The 23,523-nt window shown below is 47.1% G+C and overlaps 2 protein-coding genes across 3 annotated transcripts in view; one reads left to right on the top strand and one right to left on the bottom strand.

Annotated features, from left to right (window-relative positions):
• The window catches only part of psmd1 (proteasome 26S subunit, non-ATPase 1), a 68,547-nt gene that overhangs the window by 23,349 nt on the left and 21,675 nt on the right, over positions 1–23,523 (top strand). For both annotated transcript variants that reach the window (XM_080537960.1, XM_080537959.1), the window contains exon 17: positions 22,996–23,110. In XM_080537960.1, coding sequence (XP_080394086.1) covers positions 22,996–23,110 — 115 coding nt within the window. The remainder of the gene's footprint in view (positions 1–22,995; positions 23,111–23,523) is intronic.
• htr2b (5-hydroxytryptamine (serotonin) receptor 2B, G protein-coupled) lies at positions 1,672–13,314 on the bottom strand (the record flags this gene model as incomplete). The annotated part of the gene is made up of 3 exons (XM_080548498.1): positions 1,672–2,729; positions 4,463–4,663; positions 13,035–13,314. 3 exons carry the CDS (start codon positions 13,312–13,314, stop codon positions 1,672–1,674), a joined length of 1,539 nt encoding a protein of 512 aa, XP_080404624.1.

Here is a 23,523-nt window from a genome sequence, read left to right as displayed (position 1 = left end):
CCCCTTTTGGTTTAATTTGGAAAGTTGGCAAGAAACTGAAATGTTTTGGATATGTGACTGTTGAGAGAGTCGCGTGTGCAGAGTGTAAACTACCCCCCCCCCCCTTCCCCTCTTTATGGGCACTCATTAAAATGATGGTGACACACGCCCGCTCTATTGTGTTGTGCCTCTCAGACGGTGTTTGTCGTTATGAACCCTCTGAGGTTTATGAGGTGTTTATTTTGGCTCTCTGTGTCCAGTTAGCTTTGCCTCAGTCATTATCAGCTCATCATAGAGACATTTACAAAAGCTCCTTGTGTGAAAGTTAAGCCGTAGATGCCAGGAATATAGCGTAATGTCATTTAAGCACTAAAATGATCAAAGTAATCGGTAAACAGGACTTAACAGGCCTGTAGTAGCTAAATCATGTCACCTCTTTTGGGTGAACTTGTAAGAGCTGTCAAATACGCAAACACAATTAGGATTTAACTTTTAGCCAAGCACAGCTTTATACATTTTCACGGACCAGTACTTAAAACATACCCTCATGATTGCATTTAAACTTGACATGTTCTGCAAAAGCTTCCCATTCATAAAGGTTTTGTCTGTTGCGTTTTACATACAAATAATCCGCTTGGATAGTATAACACTTTGGGGGGGAAAAACAACTTCTCTGGCATGACAACACAATGATTCAATGGTTCATACGGTTAAAAAGCATGTAAATTAAAAAAATAGCAGTTATAATGGGTGGGCATTTTTTATAAAGAGTATTCCATTACAGAGCTTTGTGTTGTGGAGGCAGAAGAAGAAGAATGTCTAGTTTATTATAAGGCAGAGGAGTGTTTGTCCTCTCCAATAGGCAAGCATGTCGTCTCCTTAATGGAAATTGTCCGCGGCAGATTAAAATAGCTCAAGGTGACAGGATTAGCATGGGAATACACAATGTACCCGATGAGAGTTTCCAGACAGTTGGACGTCTTCATTCCTGGCGTGTTTGTCTGGCAGCCCTCCTTAGAGACGATCCCACCTGAGCCCCTCTGTCGGCTTTAGTCTTTTATTGAGGCCTCAGCTCACCTCAGAGTGCCTGGGTTTTGTTTTTTCTCTCTCGTTTCACAGATAAAATGTTCGGCAATTTCTCCACATCAGCATCTGAGGACCTCTGAGGACCTCTTACCTCTAGGACATAGTGTGTGTGTAGAGACAGAGATACCAGCTTAATCCATTTTATTCTTCCATTCAAAACATACTACGTTCGCTCGCGTAGCGCAAAAAGTAATCCGTGAAAGAGATGGCGATGCTTTTCGTGTCACTCCTTGAGCCCGTCCCCCTGTAGAGACTTCCCAAGAGTTGTTAGAGGTTGTGCTTTTTTCCCGGATCTTTGAGGTGTTTTTCGTCTTCTCATAGCCGACTGCAACCTCTTCCAAGGCAAATAAATTGGTAAATGGACTGACTTATATAGCGCCTTATTCCAAAGCGCTTTCCAACGGCCTCTCATTCACCCATTCACACACCAATGGCGGCCAAGCTACCATGCAAGGCGCCGGCCGGCCCGCTCATTGGGAGCAATTTGGGGTTCAGGGTCTTGCCCCAGGACACTTCGACATGTGGCCAGCTGGGGCTCGAACCACCGATCTGCCAACCTTGCGATCATTAGACGGCGGCTCTATCTCCTAACCTCTTCCAAGGCCTCTACACGTAACTGACGTGTTCCTCGGGCTTGCAGTCCTCGTTCTCGGTCAGCAGCAGGGTGTCCAGTACAACGCTGCCCCCGGAGGACTGGGCGGTGCACTGCGGCGGCCGTCGCCTCAGCGGGCTCTGGTACCCCACCGGCCCGAGGCCGTTCTTCATGCCCCGCTTCATGAACAGCTTGGAGTTCTCCGCCACGGACGAGCGGAAGGAGATCCGCGTCAAGTTCCTGCCTCCGCCTCCGCCTCCGCCTCCTCCTCCGTGCAGCAGCTGCTGCTCCCTGGCGTGCCGGCTCGGCCCGTTGCTGCTGCTTGCGCTGGTGCTGCTGCTGTAGTCGCAGGTGATGTAGCGCGTGAAGGCCTGCCGGAAGGTCTTGTTGAACAGGGTGTAGACCAGCGGGTTGATGCCGGACGACACGTAGCCCACCCACACGAAGATCTCCATCAGCCGCCCGATCACGTGGACGTCGCAGCTGGCGTTGCACAGCACGGAGGTGACGTTGGTGATGAAGAAGGGGCACCACATGACCACGAACAGCATGAAGACGATGCCGAGGACCTTGGAGGCGCGCTGCTCGTTGCTCAGGTTCTGCATGGACTTCTTGCCCATGGTCGACATGCGGCGGATGGGCACCTCGTCCCCTGTGATGGGGTTGGTGGGGCTGGTGCTGCCGGCGGTAGGGGTAGAGTTTCCCGGTGGCAACCTCTCCCTCTTCAGCCCCCCCTCCATCATGGGCAGTTTCTCGGTGGGCGACGAGGCCGCGGAGGAGGCCTGCTGCTGCTGCTGCTCCCGCTGGAAGACCGTGGAGACGGTCGGCCGCATGAACCGCTGGGTGACCCTTGACCTCAGCAGGCCGACCTTCTTGCGCAGCACCTGGATGGTGAGCAGGTAGATGACCATCATGATGGTCAGGGGGATGAAGAAGGCGGCCAGGGAGCCGAACATGATGAACTCGCGGAAGCTGTCGGGTTTCAGGAGGCAGGTGTGGTTGCTGTTGAAGGTGACGTTGTTCGGGAGAGGGTAGTTTCTCAACCCCTTGATGGGGATGGGGATTGCAATACCTGTGAAAATGAGAGAGAGAAAGAGAGAAGTGGTTTATAAAACACAAGCATCAGCTTTTTACAGTTCTGAATTAATTTAGATTTAGATCCAAGTGATACTGGAGTGTAAGGTGTTTTTTTGGAGTAGAAACAGTAATGGCTTCGTATGTTCTCAGCCCTCGATTTCCACAGTGGTCACGCTGTTACGCTGCTATTGATTTTGCGTTTTATTGTTGGAAATGAACACTCCCCAAATCTGCTTTTCCTTTTTGAAATTTGCTGGACTATAGGATTGTATAAACTTCGTGCTGTCACGGCTTAGGGGCGACAGAGGTAGCAAAAAAACAGTGACTCTTGGAATTTCTCATCCTGTGTCCTTAAAAATCAAGCATCCATTTATTGCCAGCTATGATAGTCCTGATGGTGAACACGCTCCTCTCCACTGTTTTACTGCAGCTGCTCATAATTCCCAGTGACCGTCTGCGTTTGCTCAGAGAACGAATAAAAAAACGCAAAGTCAAGCGAGTCCAAAAAGTGTAGAAAACGAGTGAAAAGCGGGTGCATGCTGAGTCACAGCACCATACACTAGACACGTTGTGTTCTATGTTTTTCGTATGCCCTGTTAACTTCTCCTGGTGAAATAAAGGTTATATACACATGAACACGAACGCCCCGCTGAAATCCGCCCATTACCGCAGCCTCCCAGAAGCCCTTGCCAGAGCACCGGTCTGGGCTGACGACGTTAACGAGCGCTGCGATGTTTAATTTAATTTCCTACTGGAAAGCTGATATATAATGGATAACAGATCATTAAAAAGCCCGGTGTGCTTATGTACCGAGGGGTTCGCTGGCTAGTCATCAGCAACACAGACGCAGACGATGGACTGATGGATGCTGAAGTAATAATAAGATCATTAATCAGAGAAATTAAAGCGTTGGATGTTTGTCTCAAACTGTCTGTTTGGAACTGTGGTGAATTACCCATTTGGGTCAAGCTTTACATCGCGCACGTCAATGGGCATAAACCCACGGGCTTCGGTTTGACGTCGCCTCGTATGACAGATGTCTGTAGAAAAGAACGTTCTAGTGGCTCAGCCTCTGTATGTATAGGGGAGGAAAGGGATGATTAAAAAGATGCAATGATCAATCTACTAAGTCCAATACCCTTCCACCTCGTAACCCCCATTTCGTTCCAAATGGCGGAAACTTCGCTTCGCTGTGCATTCAGTTACTATTAGTAATCGATGGATGGCTAGGCTATTACACTATGGGTCCTATGATAAGGTTATAGTTTGAATGCTTGTTTCTGGAGTATGTATTGAATGATATTTGGGCTGAAAAACCTAATCTAAGAAAAGCAAGTTTGTGATCCATAACGTTGCTTGGAGACTTTCTTACTTACAAGGAAGGGCGGTTATGTGAAATGAGTTTCCTTCCTGAGGGGAACGAGCCCAAACTCCTTTAACCACCTCTGGTTTATTACAAGCGTTTATTACAACCGTTTGGTTCTATCAGGACCGTTAACGCGGCTGGCTGTCCCACAGCTCACCTTCAACTGTCCTCACTTTACTGTGATGGTGATCTGTTGCTGTGGCGATGCTCTGTTGTTGTAGTGGTGGATGTTTATACTGTTTCTGCTTTTGTTACATCTGGCTTTTATTCTGGCTCTAATGTTACGACTTATAAAGCCTAACATTTGCACGAATATAAAACACACACATTAAAAAATAACGATATATATATTGCTTGCTTACCGATCGATATAAACCACACCACGGCTATCTTGGCCATGGCCTTGGCCCTGGACTTGTACTGGCTGTGCTGGATGGGCTTCTTGATGGCGATGTAGCGGTCCAGGGAGATGGCGCACAGGTGCATGATGGACGCTGTGGAGAACAGCACGTCCAGGAACAGCCAGATGGGGCACAGGAACTCAGGAAGCGGCCAATCAGAGTCTGAGACGGAGAGAGAGATGGGCCAATTAGAGTGAGACGGAGAGAGACATGAGGGAGAGTCTTGGAGTTAGGCAAGACATGGCATGTTTATTTATCTAGCACATTTCATACAACAGGGGCAATTCACCACAAGTGATTTACATATTTAAAAAATACAACAAGAGAGGAGGATAGTAAACAGATAAGAAAATGGTACGAATAGGAATGGAAGTGTTGGTGTTTAGTCATAACTGTTGCAAAACATGAAGGTTTTTTAGCTTAGATTTAAATATTCATATGTAATATAATATATGAATATATTTTTGGGGAGTACCCAGATACAACTGCAGGAGAAGATGTTTTTTCATATTTCATTTATATTTTACTGAGAGATTTTGCCACCTCACCACCATCTGATTGGATTTGTTTAGTATTCTGCAGGTTTCTTCTGCGTTAAAGTAAAGTGGTACTGCGCTCGCCTCTGAGCCTCTCTCTGCAGACTCTGTCAGGCAGCTGCGTCAGCTCAGGGGTGTCATGGGTGAATCATGTCTTGATCTGAAGGTATGTGTGGAACAGTATGCCCAGGCCTTACCCTAGGCCTCAGCAGGGGGTGTGTATGTGGAAGAGGCATCTGTCCATAGATAAAGAGATGAAAGGCTCACAAAAAAGGCAGACAGTCTGGGCGTTTTTTTAACCGACGGATGAAGTATTGTTCATCGTCATGCCAATCAGCCCGTCCCACTGTACTATCGACCTCTGATATACTGATGTATGGTTTAAAGGCATGCTTTCTTTTCTTTTTCATTCATCTCTTGAGGAGGTGAATTGACTGGTCACTGGTGAATTGATGATTCACATGCTTAGTATTCAAATGTATCGATTGTAAGTCGCTTTGGAATAAGGCGTCTGCTAAATGCCAAACATGTAAATGTGAAGGGGGGAAGTACCCTATTAGATCTGTAACAACGTTTCTTTGCATCCACTCACGTCCTCAACAAACCTTTAGCATGCTAAACCCAGCCCTGTGTTCTACATGCCATCTTTAGCGTGCTAAACTCACCAACATTGGGGAGATGTGCCTCAGCAGCTAGGGATTAAAGCCAGCACTGACGGAGGCATTCCTGTTTGTTTGTTCTAGTGAAGAATGAATTCAGTGGAAAACAAGTATTCTCTTCTTATGACTGTGTATGGAGCTGAGAGCTCTGCACGTGGGTTTGTTTAAGCCCCCTCTGTCAATAAGTGTTTATCATCCCAGATTTGGAAATTGGTGAGTAATTGAGCTGTATTCTTGTGCCATTACACATTAGGGTTATTAAATATGCTGCTGTTGGCCAGGTTCTCTGATATGATTTTTAGTTTTTTTTACAATTTAGTCTATTGCTTGTACTTCGTGCCGCGGAATGGGTGTTAAGAATGTCCAAATGTTTCTGATTGTCTTCAGTGTTCTGTGGAATATTTCTGAACTATGTTTCTTGCTCAATATTAAACAACCCATCCCTGTCTGTGTGAGTGCGCTCCACGTCGAATACGCTAGGGGATTGCATCAGTTTTAGGTGAAGTACTGTTTGCCCTGGCCTTTCTCCTTATTTTTAACATTTAGAAATATTTACAGTGGGATATATTTTAAATAAACTTTGTTAGAAAGTGCCTGTGAGTTAGTATATTTTTTCTTGGCCCTTTGTAATTGCTGTCGTCTGTGTCTACTTAACACAGGCAAAATCATTGATTTCTGTTTTTGTAAAGAGAGGGAAAAAACGTAAACATATCCTACTGTGTATTGTACATAGGATGCTTTCTGGTCTGCCCAGACCAGATTTTTGTCGTGTTGCCGTGCCTCTCTGTGTTCCTTCACCTGAGTGAGTGCTGGTGAAACACAGCCACAGCACTCCAGGGCAGGGTGAAACACAGCCACAGCACTCCAGTATAGGGTGAAACACAGCCACAGCACTCCAGTATAGGGTGAAACACAGCCACGGCACTCCAGTATAGGGTGAAACACAGCCACAGCACTCCAGTATAGGGTGAAACACAGCCACGGCACTCCAGTATAGGGTGAAACACAGCCACAGCACTCCAGTATAGGGTGAAACACAGCCACGGCACTCCAGTATAGGGTGAAACACAGCCACAGCACTCCAGTATAGGGTGAAACACAGCCACAGCACTCCAGGGCAGGGTGAAACACAGCCACAGCACTCCAGGGTAGGGTGAGACACAGCCACAGCACTCCAGGGCAGGGTGAAACACAGCCACAGCACTCCAGGGTAAGGTGAAACACAGCCACAGCACTCCAGTATAGGGAGGTGAGGTCACCATTCCAAGGCAGACAGGCCCGTTAGGACTCTAACCAAAACGCTTAAAAAGGCGGTCTTATTAAACAGCTGTATTTTGAGTATCATTATTGTCATTACTATAATTATTGTTATTGCTGCTTTAGAGAATGTCCCGTTCCACCGAACGCAAACGTGCTGAACCTGAGCTGCTGATGTCTGTCAGAACCTCTTAGAGACACACTACACACACACACACACACACTAGACACACACACCGCTTCTGGGACGCCATACTTTATCCTAGGAATCCTGTTCTCGCTCCGTTTGAGAGCGTAACTAAACTCGTTCTAAATCTTTCCCCGAGCCAAAGCTTTGTCGTCGTCACACACTTTATTTACGTGTTTGACAACGAATGTCCCATAGAAGAGAATAAGGCGTTGAGTAGGAATCTCCACCGCCTCTATTTCGGGTTTTCTGCCTTTCTTATTTGTAAGGTTTGTGCGTAGTGTGATTGTGTCGTTAGTTCTGTGGTTGAGCCAATCATTGTCCCAATCATTTGGGGTTGTTGTTTGTTTACCTTTTGAAATACTTCAACATCCTGGTTTACGGAGATGCTCCACGCTCTAAATATGCATGAGGGCACTACTCAAACTACTCTGCATGCAGGGACAGGTTGAGTATAGAATACATACATATTTTATGAAATATAATTATAGAGGATTCTAATCTGGAGTGGACACCTTTCCAAATAAAATTGTGTGTGTGTGTGGAGACTCGGTGAGCACTCTGCCAAGGCAGTCAGCCCCTTGTACGAACGTGGACCTCTCTAAGACCTCTAAGCTCATTAGTGGAGAAGGGTAAGAATGTTCTGTGTTCCTCTGCTCTGACAGAGGGCTTTCCTTGCACCTATGACCCCTGGGACTGCCAGGCAGTTAAGTCTCGATGCTGACCTCTGACCTGCCTTTGCATAGGTGGTAGACAGATGGACCTGTACTGCTAGCTAGCTAGCTTCACAGCCAGGTTGTGTGCTCCACTAGTGCTCTGGCTCAAATATATATAAGTAAATATTTCTCCTTCTGTCCTGAACGTAAACACTTCTCGTTGAGCTGTCTTGTTGTAAACGTGGCGCTATGGTTACAGCCTCCTCCCCCCTGCCCTAAATCCTGCAAGTAGCTTTCGTCTAAACAAATAAACAAGCAAGCAACAGCGTTTTATTTAGCCAATCAATCGACTGTTTGGAATGTGGTATGTTCCATGTTCAGTGGGGTGTTTAAGTTTATACTGTAGGCCGGAGTTTATGCGCTGTATATCACGGTACGTAAACCATAACCACACTTATATGATACCAGCGTTATGGGAAATAACGTTTTTATATGATACTACCGAAAGGCGCATATGAAAATATGTTTATCCATTCAGATTGAGACTGCAGGAGTGTTCTTACAGTTTGCCAACAGTGAAAACGTTGCACGTTGATCGTTATTGTTGAGTACACCTTTACGGGAACATGAGGGGACCTTACGGATTATTCTGACCCGGTAGAGCAAGAGCCCTGCCGTATGGGACCAGAGCAAACTATCAGAGAAAGCGCTGTTCATTGTAATGCTCTCTTAGCTGTTTCTCACCTGTCGTTTTTAAGGCAGGTAGCTCGGCTGTTTAAATGCAGGTAGTTAGGCTGTTTAAAGGCAGGTAGAGGGCTGTTTAAAGGCAGGTAGAGGGCTGTTTAAAGGCAGGTAGAGGGCTGTTTAAAGGCAGCTAGCTGGGCTGTTTAAAGGCAGGTAGCTGGGCTGTATAAAGGCAGGTAGTTAGGCTGTTCAAAGGCAGGTAGCTGGGCTGTTTAAAGGCAGGTAGTCAGGCTGTTTAAAGGCAGGTAGTCAGGCTGTTTAAAGGCAGGTAGTCAGGCTGTTTAAAGGCAGGTAGTCAGGCAGTTTAAAGGCAGGTAGTCAGGCTGTTTAAAGGCAGGTAGCTGGGCTGTTTAAAGGCAGGTAGAGGGCTGTTTAAAGGCAGGTAGCTGTTTGTTGTCCTCCAGATTTCCTGCACCATAATGAAATGCGTAGCATGCCAACACGACTGCATAACTCTCAACTGCCGACGGTAATCTGAAGATTACGTAGTCGGACACTTAATTTGAGACCTAGGGGCCGACGTTTCGTCAAAGCGTACAATGTGAAACCAGTGGAGAGAAGACATCGTCATAGGTCTTGTTAATACTTGTTTATTTGTGTTTATTATTAAGAGGATCTTAGAACTATAACTGTTCATTCACCTTCAGTTGGTACGGCAGCTTAATGTTTGTAAGTGAAAGTTCAACCCTATTATCATGATTCTGCTTTGTCATGGTGATATTTAGCCTGCCCTGTTGCATTGTGGGCAACATGTCGGTGCCGTGACAGCGCTAGGCCGCAGCCTACAGCTCACCTTTAAACAGTGGAACCATTTAATGTTCCAAGGTGTTGACTAAGTTCTGCCTTCATCTGCCCAGCAGATGTGGAGGAAAGGGCCTTGGGACTCCTTTACAACTGTAATAGGCAGCCGTCGTACCCGCCTCATAGCCTCCCCTCACTCAGCACCGACTGAATGATACGATCTGGTTTGGTTCACCCTCTCTCTCTCTCTCTCGTCAATATCGAATGTTAAAAAGCTACACGATGATTAGCCAGACACTTTCTTTCTTCCCCCGGCAACAGGACCGTAGCCGAGGGGTTTTAGAAATGTTTTTCTTCTTCCAGGAAGACACTGAGAAGCTTGAGAGGTTATAAACTTCTTGTTCTTTCCTAAATGTTGTTTAGCCGAAATGGTTTTATTGCGTATAGAGTTCTGAGAGACCCCAAGTTGATGTATTAGCGGTATTACTACTGTACTTACATAACATGAACACCCCTGTCGCGCTCTGGACTCTGGTAAGTTTCAGGTTAGTATTATTTGGAAGTTCTTCTCTCTGTGTGACTGCAGCACACTCTGTTCCTCGGCTAGCGGCGGCGTTCGGAGGTGGACCCTGGTCCTTCCAGGGCAGAGAGCCTCTAAAGGCCTGGGCGTGAAGCACGTAAACACGGTTATAAACAGGGTTTATGTGTGTTTACTCTCCCCTGATCTCTCTCTTCCCCCTGCGCTGCTGCGTGCTGCTGCGTGCTGCTGCGTGCTGCTGCGTGCTGCTGCGTGCTCCGTCTGCAGCCAGGAGAGAGACAGCTGCAACTAAATACCATGCGTTGCACGATGCACGATACACACGCACGCACGCGCGCACACACTCGCATCCACAGACAAAGCTCTGCTTGCACACACACACACACACACACCAAAGTTCCCTTTCCCAGTCCTCTGAGGGTGTATGTGACTTGTTTACACAAGTGTGTTTCTGACTGACTCAGGCGTATGACCTGAATAACAGGTCTCAGCCATGTGCCCCCCCCACCACCACCACCCTTCTTCTTGCCTCTGCCTGCTGTTGGCACACCACATATGGTTGTTATGCAGAGAAGGCGGTGGGGGAGGTCAGATTCCTGCCATGCACAGATGAGGTGGGGTGTTGATCAGATTCTAGATTACATTCAACTTTATTGTCATCGCACGTAAATACATAAGTACTTAGACAACGACATGTAGTTTCGAGGTATTACAGTACAGGTAGCCTATAAATGAATTAATTTAAGACTGAATATACACAAGATGAATATCAATATGATACATAGAGTTATGATAATATCATATAATAAAATATATGCATATAAATATGCATCCTATTGGTCTTGTGGTGATATGTACTGTATGATATAGAACAAGGGCGATGGGTGTTGTGATGTTGTGGCGTGTCGCAGGGCGGTTTACTCTGAACAGAATGACTAAGGACTAATAATTGGGGCAGCTGTGGCGCAGGAGGTAGAGCTGGCGTCCAGCGTTTGCACGGTCGGCAGATCTGCGGTTCGAATTCCAGCTGGCCACATGTCGAGGTGTCCTGTGGGCAAGACCCCAAATTGCTCCCAATGAGCGGGGCTGGCGCCTTGCATGGTAGCTTGTCACCATTGGTGTGTGAGTGAGAGGCCATTGTAAAACGCTTTGGAATAAGGCGCTGTATAAGTGCAGTCCATTTAATAATCCTGACTATCTGTGTCAGGGGAGTCTAGTCTTACAGCAGGTCAGGGAGAGGAGGAGGAGGAGGAGAGGCGTAATTCTGAACTCTGAGACAGCTGTATTTGTACAGCTACGTCACGTCGTCGAATCGAACGCAAACGCTTTTTAGTTTGCTCGCTATCTTGATTTTCTTTCTTTCTTTCTTTCTTTCTTTCTCATCACAGCCTTAAGTGACTAGAGTGAGCGATGAGAGACTTAACAGGAGAAAGAGAGAGACCAGAGAGAGAGAGAGGGAGAGAGAGAGACTAGGTCATCATGATTATCAGGATCCGATACAGCACAGTGCCACTACCGTGATTGCGCAGCCTGAAGGAAGTAGCTTGTTCATTGGCCGCTATCTTGTTTTTCATCTGCTGTTTCCTAACTCGTTTATAGCCGAGGCCTGTGGCTCAACAGAACCTCCGACGCGTCCCTCTGCCTTAAACCCGGCCTGCGCCATCTCTCCAAGGCTCATTAATCTGCGTGTGGTGCCTGTGGTGTTCATTTCGCTTTCGGTTGTTTCTGCTAACGAAGGACGAAATGTTTAATGTCCGTCGTCACCAAACGAGTAGGGGAGTTAGGGGACGACCGTCCTATTAAAAAATGTTTCACTAACTGCAGGTTAGAACTGCTTTCTGCTTGGCGACGTGCTTTCACTGAAAAGGGGTGAGCTAAGGTGTTCCCGGCGTCTGTGTCTGCGCGCTGACAGCTGCTCTATAAACGGCAGGTCCACGGGGAACAGGGGGAGGCAGCCAAGTGGAGATTCAGACCTAATTGATGGGAGTCAAGCGAAGCACAAGAACGAGGAGCGAGCCCTCCTCCTCCTGACGAGGAACGGCAGCGATGTGTCGTGGGCCTCAGCTCCGGGGGCTTATTGGAATTGATGTTGTTTAAAGGGGGGCGGGGGGTGGGGGGGGGTCATCCTGTCACAGTGCTCCTCATGGGTGATTTGGTGTCTACCACGGTTATAGGTGGTTAGTGTAGTGCCTGTACCGATTGACGGGTCCTTTCAGTAGCTTGTCCATGGTTGATTTGGTGTCTACCACTATTTATAGGTGGTTAGTGTAGTGCCTGTACCGATTGACGGGTCCTTTCAGTAGCTTGTCCATGGGTGATTTGGTGTCTACCACTATTTTGAGGTGGTTAGTGTAGTGCCCGTACCGATTGACGGGTCCTTTCAGTAGCTTGTCCATGGGTGATTTGGTGTCGACCACTATTTTGAGGTGGTTAGTGTAGTGATTGACGGGTCCTTTCTGTAGGTGGGTACAGAGACTGGCGACGCAGCCAGAGAATGGGCTGTGGGCGCAGGAGGTAGAGCCGCCGTGTGTGTGTGTGTGTGTGTGTGTGTGTGTGTGTGTGTGTGTGTGTGTGTGTACACGTATGGGTGAACGAGAGGCCCGTTGTAAATGCCGCTTTGGAATAAGACGCTATATATATATATAAAACACTATAAAATAAAGACGCTATAAAACACTTTAGGCACTCTAGGTGGCGAGTGCTTCGGAACTCTTTTTGGCAGTTGGTGATTCAAAAAGTCAGTTGGTATTAAAGTTAGCGGGGGCGGTCATCCCACTCATATCACTCTTTTTATTGCGATAGAGACAGTACAGGTTTGACAGGAAGGAAGGGTGAGAGAGAGAGAAGTGATGACATGCAGGATATGTCTTGAAACCCTGCGGTTACATGGTCGACGCTTACTGCGTTACACCACCGAGCGCCCAAAAAGTCAGTTGGTATTTCCCCCCCCTCGTTGTCATAAGGAGTTCATGACACCAAAAAAAAAGGTGAGCCACATCTTTCACACACATCTTACCAAGTGTGTATGAACATCCTCACAAACCAACAAAGAACATGATCTATATCTATATATATGACAGAAAACTCCACACTGGCACAAATTATACTTTGGGGGGAGCCATTATACTTTGGGGGCCCCCCAAAGTATTAACATGCTGTGGGAATCACTGAGAGCACGGTGACCCCTGTGTGACCCCCGTGTGGGGGTGACTTACTGTAGAGCACGGTTACCAGGGCGATGGGCATCACCAGCAGCCCCACCAGCAGGTCGGCCACGGCCAGCGACATCAGGAAGTAGTTGGTGGCATTCTGCAACTTCCTCTCCAGGGACACGGCCAGGATGACCAGGATGTTGCCCCCCACGGTGGGGATGATAACCATGACGATGAGCAGGGCGGCCCAGCGCAGCTCGGACTCGGCCCCGCCCGGCCCGCCGTCGTTGTCGGAGCCGTCGAGAACAGACAGTGTCGCTGTCGCCGCCTCTGGCTGGGACATGGTACTGCGGGGGGTGGGGTGATTGCCTCAGGGGAGGAGGGAGGGAGGCGGGGCCTGTCGGATGGGGGCGGGGCCTCGGCTGCTCTGGCTGGTGGCTCCGGGGGTGTGGTCAGCATGGTGATCGGGGGTATCCCGTTGGGCAGGGGGGGGGGCACGGAGCGTGGGGGGGGGGGGGGGGGCCAGGGCAGCTCAGGGGCGGAGCAACGGAAGGCCCATATCCTCCTGGTCTGGTGGACGAACTTGGAACCACCAAGTTCCAACCTCACGACCCCACCCGAAGCTGTCGTCCTCACAGGTTAGAATGACAAACCAAAGCTGGAGCTCAAAGGGGAGGGGGGGAGGGCGGGAGGTGGGGGGGGTCGTCTCCAAAGCTCTCGCTGCTGCAGGAAATAATCCAAACACAGGTTGTTTTCAACTTTAAAACCCAGTAAAGGAGACGGGTGGTTAGGTCAGAATGTCGTCCTCTGTCTCGTAGTCCAGACGGCGCGGTCCTCCTCTGTCCTCGTCCTCTCCTGGGTTCTGTACCTTCCAGAACAAGAAGTTTCTAGTAAAAAAGTGTTTAAAAGAAAACAGAGAGAGACACAATGTTAACACACACCCCCTCCTTATCTCTGAAAGGGACATTCGCCTCAGTTTGAAGTCTTAATGATGAGTGACATTTATGATAACAAATGATGTAGGATTTTTTCCTGTACAGTCATTACTATCGGTTCCAGGCCACGGCGAAGCAATTAGCCAAGGAAGGAGGCTAGCTATTAGCTGGAATCACTGCTCTGCTCGCACATGTTTACTGTATTTTTAGCCCCATTTTTGTACGTCTGAAACACTGGCTGTGCTGTTTAGTTCTTGTTCTGGGTATATGAAATTGTGTTACGGTTTCTATTGAAATAAGTCATCAATTACGTTTATTTAAATTGATTGGTTTGTTTTAATAACGATTGGTTTAATTCTAATAATAGTTGAAATCCATGGCATGCCATTTCACAAATGCGTAGAATTGCTTCTTGAGCTAATATCCAGTTGTGAATAGGTTCATACTGTAGGTGTACACTTTCTAGGTTTTAATTTGAAGTCAAATGTATTTGCTTTTGTGTTGCTGTCTAGTCTTGTAACACTGGCAGTGCATTGTATCTATGACATGTCTTTGTAGCTAAACCTCTTGAAGCCACAATGAAGTATCTTTCTCAAATGTAGCCTAAATGATTTTACTCTAAATTCAGTGAATCATTTTCAGACAGCTTTCTCAAGTTTGGTTAATCCTGTGAGCCTCTTATATTTTGAGCAGATTTTGTGCTGCATCCTATTGATTGAAGTCCATCCTTTCCTTCATGTTACAACGTTGAAAAATCAGTGTCAGTATATCTCCAGCCTTTACTGTCGTCTGTGACAACCTCCAGGAGTCTTTGAAGTGAATACTAATTATTTGACCCTCCTTAGTATTTTAGCCCACTAGCTCAAAGCGTTCACAAGAAACCAACAGGGAGAAGCTGCTGTTTTCGGTGTCCGTTCTGTCTAATAATCAGTCTGATTACCCTGCCCGTGTCTGCCAGAGTCTTCTCCACTGAGGGGAAATTCACTTGATCACTGAATACCTCAGACTTTCTAGTCAAAATAAATGTTGTTTTTTTATTAGAAGTGAAAGTGATGTTAAAAAAACACCATAGCATCATTAACCTCCTCCAGTAGATTTTTGTGTGACTGAACAGTTTATTTTATTCTTTTAATATATGAGATTCCAGTAGCAGAGTTTCTTACCTTTCACCTAACAACAGCCCTCGTGTTTCTCCTTCAAGTAGTAGTAGTCGTCGCTCCGTTCACTGGCATCGCTTCCACAGCTGCTAAATCCTCCTCACTCTCCAGTCACGCAATACCTCGGTGCGTAGTACTAGTACGACGTGTGGCTCGTCACCAAACCTCTCACTTCAAACCCTCTCAGACTTCAGTCTGCTGAGCCCTGCCGTGGTGTTCCTGTCGCCTCACGTTTTTATACATACACACCCTCCCAATATTAAAAAAATGTTTTGTTGTGTCACACAATCCTCCCCTCGAGAGAAAGAAATGCCTATAATATGAACTCACTCCGGAACGTTCCACGCTGAGGAATTTCCTTTGTCTCGTGCTGGTGGAAGTTGTTACCCCTGGTTCTGGATTCGCATCACCTACTGCGATCACAGGTTTAAAACTTTCACATGTCCCCCCCCCCCCCCCACTCTTTCTCACTCCTCTCTATGCCTGCTCTCTCTCTCTCTCTCCCCCCTCCCTCCTTCTCTCTGATGGACTTGCGCTTTCTCTCTCTCTCTCTCTCTCCCTCTCTCTCTCTCCCCCCCCTCCCCCCTTCTCTCTCTGATGGACTTGCGCTTTCTCTCTCTTTCTCTCCCTCTCTCTCTCCCCCCTCCCTCCTTCTCTCTCTGATGGACTTGCGCTTTCTCTCTCTTTCTCTCCCTCTCTCTCTCCCCCCCTCCCTCCTTCTCTCTCTGATGGACTTGCGCTTTCTCTCTCTTTCTCTCTCTCCCCCCTCCCTCCTTCTCTCTCTGATGGACTTGCGCTTTCTCCCCCCCTCCCTCCTTCTCTCTCTGATGGACTTGCGCTTTCTCTCTCTCTCCCTCCCTCTCTCTCCCCCCTCCTTGGTTGTCCATGAGTCAGGCTCAGGAGAGAGCAGATGAATGTCTCTGAGCTGGCAGCACGCCAGTGGTTCTGGGAGGTAATTTCCTTCAACACAGCCGACCTACTGTTTATATTTGTCACTCTGTTCTCCTGCAGCAGAGGCGATGGAGAGGAGGGCGCGTAGAGGAGGGGGGGCACTGGTTGTTAGCGGTGTGAAACTCTGTTTCTGGAACTGTGTTTCAACCATTGACATTACTGTTTTGTAAATTTTTTACATTTTTGGCATTTATCCAAAGCGACTTACCAACAAATACGTTTGTCTAAGTAAGTAAGTGAATCATCCCTTGAATGTTATTCATGTGCTCTTTCTCTCTCTTTCTTATAGCCCTCAGGCTTTTAAAAAGATGCGTTAAAAAAATAAAAAGCTTTTAGAAGTTGAGAAAATGTAATGTGTTGGAAATGGCAGAAAGGGCCTCTGGGTTACTTTTCACTGCGATGACTGGATGATTCACTTACAACTAACACATTTGTCTAAAGTAATTCGCTTTGGATAAAAGGCGTCTCCTAAATTCCCCAAAATGTTAAATGTACTACTTCCCCACTGCTCTTCCATTGCAGTTCTTTTATAAAGAAATCAGACACACACACACACACACACACACACACAAATCCCCCTAAAGCAGCAGATATGTACAGAATGTGCCTTGCCCAGGAAACGGTGTACGTCCACTGTGTGGCACGGAGGGCAGACCGCGGGGTCAGAGGTCATACTGGGCGTAGCGTGCGTGCACCCGCCCGCTCGTCTCCCTGTGTAGAACAGAAAACACACCGAATATCTTTAGCTGAAACACGCTCCCAAGTGTCCAGATAAGAGGAGGGATGTCTTTGACCTCCTGAAGACCTCTTCATCCCCGCTTACCCCCCTGTACATCTTCTCTACTGTAAATACATGTAGAAAAAGGAAGAGAGGGAAAAAAGACAGTGTCATCATCCTGGTACAATAATGATCGACTCCTATCCTTCTGCAGAACGCAAATACATATTACAATCATCCATGTTGTGTGGCAATACACCAAACGTTTTTGAGGTTTTGAGTATAGTATAGTATAAACTGCAATGCCTAGAATGCTATGGCCAAATTTCAAAAGTCTTTCATGTATTCCTTATGTCCTCTATCCTCACCACCTGCTCAAAACACATTGGAGGAGAAGGTCTCATGAGAGATGAACCTCAGGACTTTAGCAGGTCGTACACATCCTGCCTGGCCGTGCCCAGAGCAGCCAGAACCAGACCCAGACCTCCACCGTGACGCACAATCTGGGGAACAAACAGAGTGGCCCGTTACAGACACGGGAGACCCACTTGGTAGTCTGCGCACGACTTTTCACGGTCCTGGCGCCCCGCTGGTGGAGCGAGCTGCCCACTTCTGTCAGGACTGCAGAGTCAGAGTCGCTACCTGTCTTCCGCCGTCGATTGAAGACTGACAGATCTCTTCAGGCTCCATCTTAACCGTCCCTCCTAAAGACTTATTCATCCCCACTAAAGTACAGTTTCTCTACTGTACATAGTAGAAATAGTAGTAATAATACTATTGTTGTTATTATTATAGCATTGTGACTGCCAATGACCCCTCTGGTCCTAGCATAGATTTGTTTTTCTTATGATGACTGATGAATAGATGATAACACTTACTAATGTAAGTCGCTTTGGATAAAGGCGTCTGCTAAAATGACTATAATGTAAACGTTGATGCTCCTAATTCAGCTCAGCTGGCAGTCTCCAGATAAGAGGACTGATGGTCTTTTTTATGAGTTCCCCTTCAGTGTCTGACTGTCCTGGAGTTCTCTTTTAGCTTTCTCCAAATCTTCGGAGCGTCTTCTTGTCCCACTCAGGGATCAGGCTGACGAACACTCGATAGCTCTGGAAGTTGTGACAGCTGGCGGTCGACTGCCCACACTCCAGAACCGAACGCCTTCTCATTACACGGAAGGGCAGGGGTCAAAGGTCACAGGTCACACCTCCTTGATTGCCTGATCCGTGTGTGGAACTCTTGGATGTTCCACATCCTGTGATGTAAGGAGTTGCTGAAGGACAGGCCGCCAGCGCAGTTCAGATATCTGCTCCCCGCCTCCTGTTACCAACACCGCGCATGCTACTTGAGAACATTACTTAGATAAATAAATACAATTTCACTGATTTTTCTGGCTGACTCAGGTTTTTTCGAGACACATTTGGTGCGACGGGCCAAGTCCTCCAGATACCTTCAAGCTTGAGAGAATAACAATGAACGTGTGCGCTCACTTGGGTTTTGTTGCTCTTTCGACTTTAGATTATGTTTTCAGACATTCTTTTTCTGAATTTAATTTAGTTTTTTACGGTGCATTAAGAAAGCTGCTTATGGAAGACCACACGCAAGTGCTTTTCCTCACTAATTTTGCTAATCTGACTGGGCAGCAAGGTACAATTTAAGGTAAATTTGCTATCTGGCATTGAAAGAATTAATTGCCTTAATTGCTTCTTAAGGGTTAAGAAATTGGTCTTCGTAGCGTGTCACGCTTCACTGCCCTCGCAAAGAAAATGAAAAGGCGAGCGGACTGCCAAACACTTCACGTCCCATACCTCTGTGAGGTCGCTCATGATAAGTAGCTGCTGTTTTGTTTTCAGGTTGAATTGGCCTCAAATAAAAACTCTTTGGAAAGATAACGGCCAGTCAGTGCATGGCCACACACCGATACAAATTTGAGAAGTGTGTGTACTGTACTTTGTAACCATTATGAGGGGGGCTGCTTTTTGAATTTTCTTCCAAAGCTGCAGAAATGTTTTGTTCAGCTATAGAGAGGACTCAACTAACCTAACCACAAGTGCTTCACAAGTCTTTGGTTACAGGTCTCTCTCTCTCTAACTCCAGAAGGTCGGGGGGTTGACGAACAAAAATAGATTTGTTTGTTTGTTGTTGCTATTCTAGCCGTCAGGTGACACCTTGGTGAAGCTGAAAGGCGATCCACATCTTTCATGATCAGACAAAGCCCTGGTATTCTAGAACGCCCTGGTATTCTAGAACGTCGATGATCTGCTAAATCCGAAGGGGGCCAGGTGAGATTAGTCTGCGGCAGTGTGCCTCTGCAGCGACGGGGACGACGACTCAGCGAGAGACCGTTGGGGAGGCGTAGCGATTTATTTGCACAGAACCTTCCAGAGTGTATTGACACTGCAACAGTGTTTCAGAGAGAAGGGGATTACCTCAGCATCTGATTACAGCTCGCCATTTCTACTAGACTGACCGATTAGTCAAATCCCTCTTTTTCCAGCTTGTTTGTGTTTTTTGTGGGACGGTTAGTAGACGATTAGTTTTTAATTGGCTATACGGAGAGATGGAGGAACTCTCAAGCATACTGATTTGCCCTCCGAGGTTGTGTGACTAACTCTTATTTTCCTTTTACCGTTTGACCTTTGACCTACGCATGCGTTTCGTTGTGTACTCTGCCGACGACAGTTAAATTGTATCTGAACCTTTCGGCCTAAACCATGAATGCGACCGTAGGAATATAATACGTCTGACCTTGAAGGGAGTAATTACTGTGATCTATCTGGAGCCGTGTGTTGATTATCTTGTCCTCCTGTTCTCAACACCCCCGCCCCCCCCCCCCCCCTCCTCCTGCCCCCCCCCCCCCCCCCCCATATCAAACTAGTGAGGTGGTATTTTCTCAGCGGAACAGAATGGACCTCTTAATTCGCAGCGGAGCGTCATGTTTCTGGGAGAGTTGGTGTAATGTGACGTTTTTGCGAGCTAGTGGCTCAGGAGTAATGGAGAGGGATTTGCGATGTGGAGGATGATGCTACTTTTTGGAGAAGGGGCTTAGGGAGCCTGTTTCTTTTATTGGGAGTCGGTTTACCACCTATCGTTTTGTTTTTGGCCCCCGACGGCGCTTAACAACCTGACTGATGGATCCTCAACGGCTATTACAGGGAATTGGAACTTGTCTGGGACAATTTAAGGCGGTAATGGTTAATCTCCTCAATCTGCACACAGTTCAGGCCCAGGGAAATGTTGCTCTTATCAACAGCCTTTCACAGCGGAGCAGACGGATAACACGCTCGATATAACGCCGCTTACCTCATCCCACGGTGTCGATTGTTTTTTCCCCCCAACTGTCAGTTTGGTCGTTGCCTGACACACTCCTGAACGCAGGACATTACGCTGGGCTAGGCCTTCAACACGTTTCCAACGCCGGTCGGTCGTATGACACACATCGCCGTCATTTCAGGGACTTAGGACTACCTTGAGTCACTACCTTGAGTGAACCGTGCTCTTTAACTCTTGCCATATTATTCCATACCAGTTGTAAATGCACTTTTTTTCTTTCTTTTTTTTAAACCATTAAATATGATTTAGATGAATCTTGAGTGTGAACTCTTGGTTGACAGAACTCCGTAGTCTCATAGTAATCATGTCCTTGGGCCCACGCGTCGCTAACACCCTAGCGTCTCGTTAGCTGCCTTCAGCCAGAGGCCGTTACCTGTGTCTTGTCTGGAGGAGCAGCAACAGTCAAGTGGCTCATAACGGCTCTCTCTCTCCAGTCCCACTTCACTGTTGTTAACAGAAGCCCTTATACCTTCACTTCACATCTTCACTGTTGTTAACAGAAGCCCTTATACCTTCACTTCACATCTTAACAGAAGCCCTTACCTTCACTTCACATCTTAACAGAAGCCCTTACCTTCACTTCACATCTTAACAGAACCCTTTACCTTCACTTCACATCTTAACAGAAGCCCTTACCTTCACTTCACATCTTAACAGAAGCCCTTACCTTCACATCACATCTTAAGCGCGTAACGACAGATGGCCGTCAGGCAGTTTAGCTAAGATGCTAAGATGCATAAATGAGAGATTCGGTTCCCAAACCCGACATCACTCAGCCCCAATCTGCTCTGAACTGCATATTCTGGCTCCGTACCCGCGCCCCCACCCTCCTACCCTGAACGGGGGGGGGTATATAGAAGGGTAGGACGGGAGGAGGGGAATGGCCATAATCACCTTGTGTAAATTGTTTAAAGAAACCATCTTGACACAGCTGCCTGGGCTTGGGGAGAGTTTGTTAAAAGGCATTCGAGCCTCGGGAACGAAAAAGAACACGTGACCGACTAGGCTTCTTATAGTGAGACGGTCGGTCGGTACGGTACGGAGGAGGCCAGGAAAATGTGATTGGGGGGGGGGAAGAAGCCCTGGCGTGGACGTGTGAAATACAAGATGGTGGAAAGTAGAGTAGTAAAGTTAGAGGGCTGGAGGGGTCGGCCAGAGGCTTCCCTCCACCACGGGAGGCGACACCACAGGCCTGCTCCTGGTATGAGGATCACAGACCCGGATATAAACACAGATATTAATAACACGATGAACATGAACTGTTATCCTTGGATTTAAGATGGACTTGATTCAACTTGTTGAGTTTTGTTTTGTTGATTTTTAAGAGCGTCATAGCATACATACAGTACCAGTCCAAGTTTGGACACTTTCCCATTTAATTGAATGACATTTAGAAGTACCTAATTTACACAAGTATTCAGACCCTTTGATATGACTCTCAAATGCAAAAAGTTCATCAATAAGTCACTCAATAACTAGAATTTTTATAGGGTCTCTCTCACAACATAATGTGGAAAAAGTGAAGTGGTCTGAATACTTTCCGAAGTGTGTGTGTGTGTGTGTGTGTGTGTGTGTGTGTGTGTGTGTGTGTGTGTGTGTGTGTGTGTGTGTGTGTGTGTGTGTGTGTGTGTGTGTGTGTGTGTGTGTGTGTGTGTGTGTGTGTGTGTGTGTGTGTGTGTGTGTGTGGAATAGTGGACTTGATAGTAAAGGACATATCTCATTTTCCAACCTCAGTGAGAATGTACAAACATTCCTGTGTCAATCCCACCATGTTCCATCTCTGCAGTAACCCAGACACTTTTACACATTTGTCTGCCAATACACCAGATGTTGTTGTTGTCAATGAAGTATGTAGAGAGGTGTTCGTTCTGGAGGTAGCCTGCACATTTGACCCTAGCCTAGAGGAAGCCTTCATGACCACGGTCATTAAGTACCAACCTCTCCTGAATACCATCTCAGAACTAGGGTACAGATGCAGACTGCTTGTGTTCATATTTGGCAGCCTAGGACAGACACACAGGTTGGTCGTAAGAGGGCTCCAACAACTGGGGATGCCCAAAAAGAAGAAGGCTAAACGCCTTGCAAAGTATGGCGGTGACGCTGCTACTTGTACCCCTGAAATGTGTAAAAAAAAAAAAAAAAGGAAAGTTATGCCGCTGGTCCATGAATTGTGATTGTGTAGTAACTGCAACGTTAGTATTTGTGTCCCTGTATGTCTTTTTTCTATGTGGACATAAATAAATGGTTAAAATGTGTGTGTGTGTGTGTGAGAGAGAGAGAGAGATCATCTGCACATATACTGCAAATAATTTATGAATGTTTTGGTTTTTGAGAACTTCTTATGTTCTCTGTCTGTCTGTCTGTCTGTCTGTCAGCGCTCATGTCTGACCTGGTGTTCAAAGGTTGTGAGATGATCAAACATCCCCCGTTCACTAGCGTGCCTCTGCTCTCGTGCTCTTCACTCGCACCTGGCAGATCAATGGGAGGCGTAACAACCTCCGCTGTGAGAAGCCTTCTGCTATGAAGTATGAAGCGCTCAACAACAAATCCAGCTTCTCGCTAGGCCTCAACAGTGCCCTGCATTACAATGAGCAACCAAACCTCTCTACTGCCCACCTGTAGCTAGCTCTTACCTCGCTTGATGGGCGGAAGAGGGGGCAAGACTGGGAAATGGACTGACTTGTATCCAGGGTTCCCACAGGTCCTTGAAATCCTTGAAAGTTTGTGAATTTGAGGGGTGAAAAAATATCAAGGTCTTAAAAAGTTTTTGAAAATAGACATGGGTTATTGAAAGTGCTTGAATTCCCATCTCTCTCTCTCTCTCTCTCTCTCTCTCTCTGGTGTTTAACCCTTTAAATGTCTTTCTCTCTGTCTGTGTGTCTGTCCAGGACTCATTTAAATGTCTGTCTCTCTGTCTCTGTGTCTCTGTGCAGGACTCCAGAGCAGTGTCCCAGCGTGGTGTCCCTCCTGTCTGAGAGCTACAACCCCCATGTCCGCTGTGGAGCCGCCATGGCCCTGGGCATCTGCTGTGCCGGGACGGGCAACAAGGTGAGAGAGTGCCCCCCCCCCCCTCAAATCACCTCAGATCTCATATCTCTACCTCCCCCTCTCCCCCCCAAATACACCTCAGATCTCATATCTCTACCTCCCCCTCTCCCCCAAATCACCTCAGTCCTCATATCTCTAGCTCCCCCAAATGTACACATTTACATAAATGTTTTGGCATTTAGCAGACGCCTTATTCCAAAGCGACTTACAATCAATACATTTGAATACTAAGCATGTGAATCAGCAGTCCACCATTCGTTGCAGGAAGAGTACTCTAGCTCGGGCCCGGGGCCACTGATAGAAGGAAAAACCTTCTCCCTATTATCGCCTTCTACTAAAACTCACCTCAGATCTCTAGCTCCCCTCAGATCTCTAGCTCCCCGTCTTCCCCCCCAAATCACCTCAGATCTCTA

Source organism: Nansenia antarctica (genome assembly GCF_963989245.1).
Source record: "Nansenia antarctica genome assembly, chromosome: 1".
In the NCBI taxonomy this organism is placed as follows: Eukaryota; Metazoa; Chordata; class Actinopteri; order Argentiniformes; family Microstomatidae; genus Nansenia; species Nansenia antarctica.
This window is presented reverse-complemented; position numbering and strand designations above follow the sequence as displayed.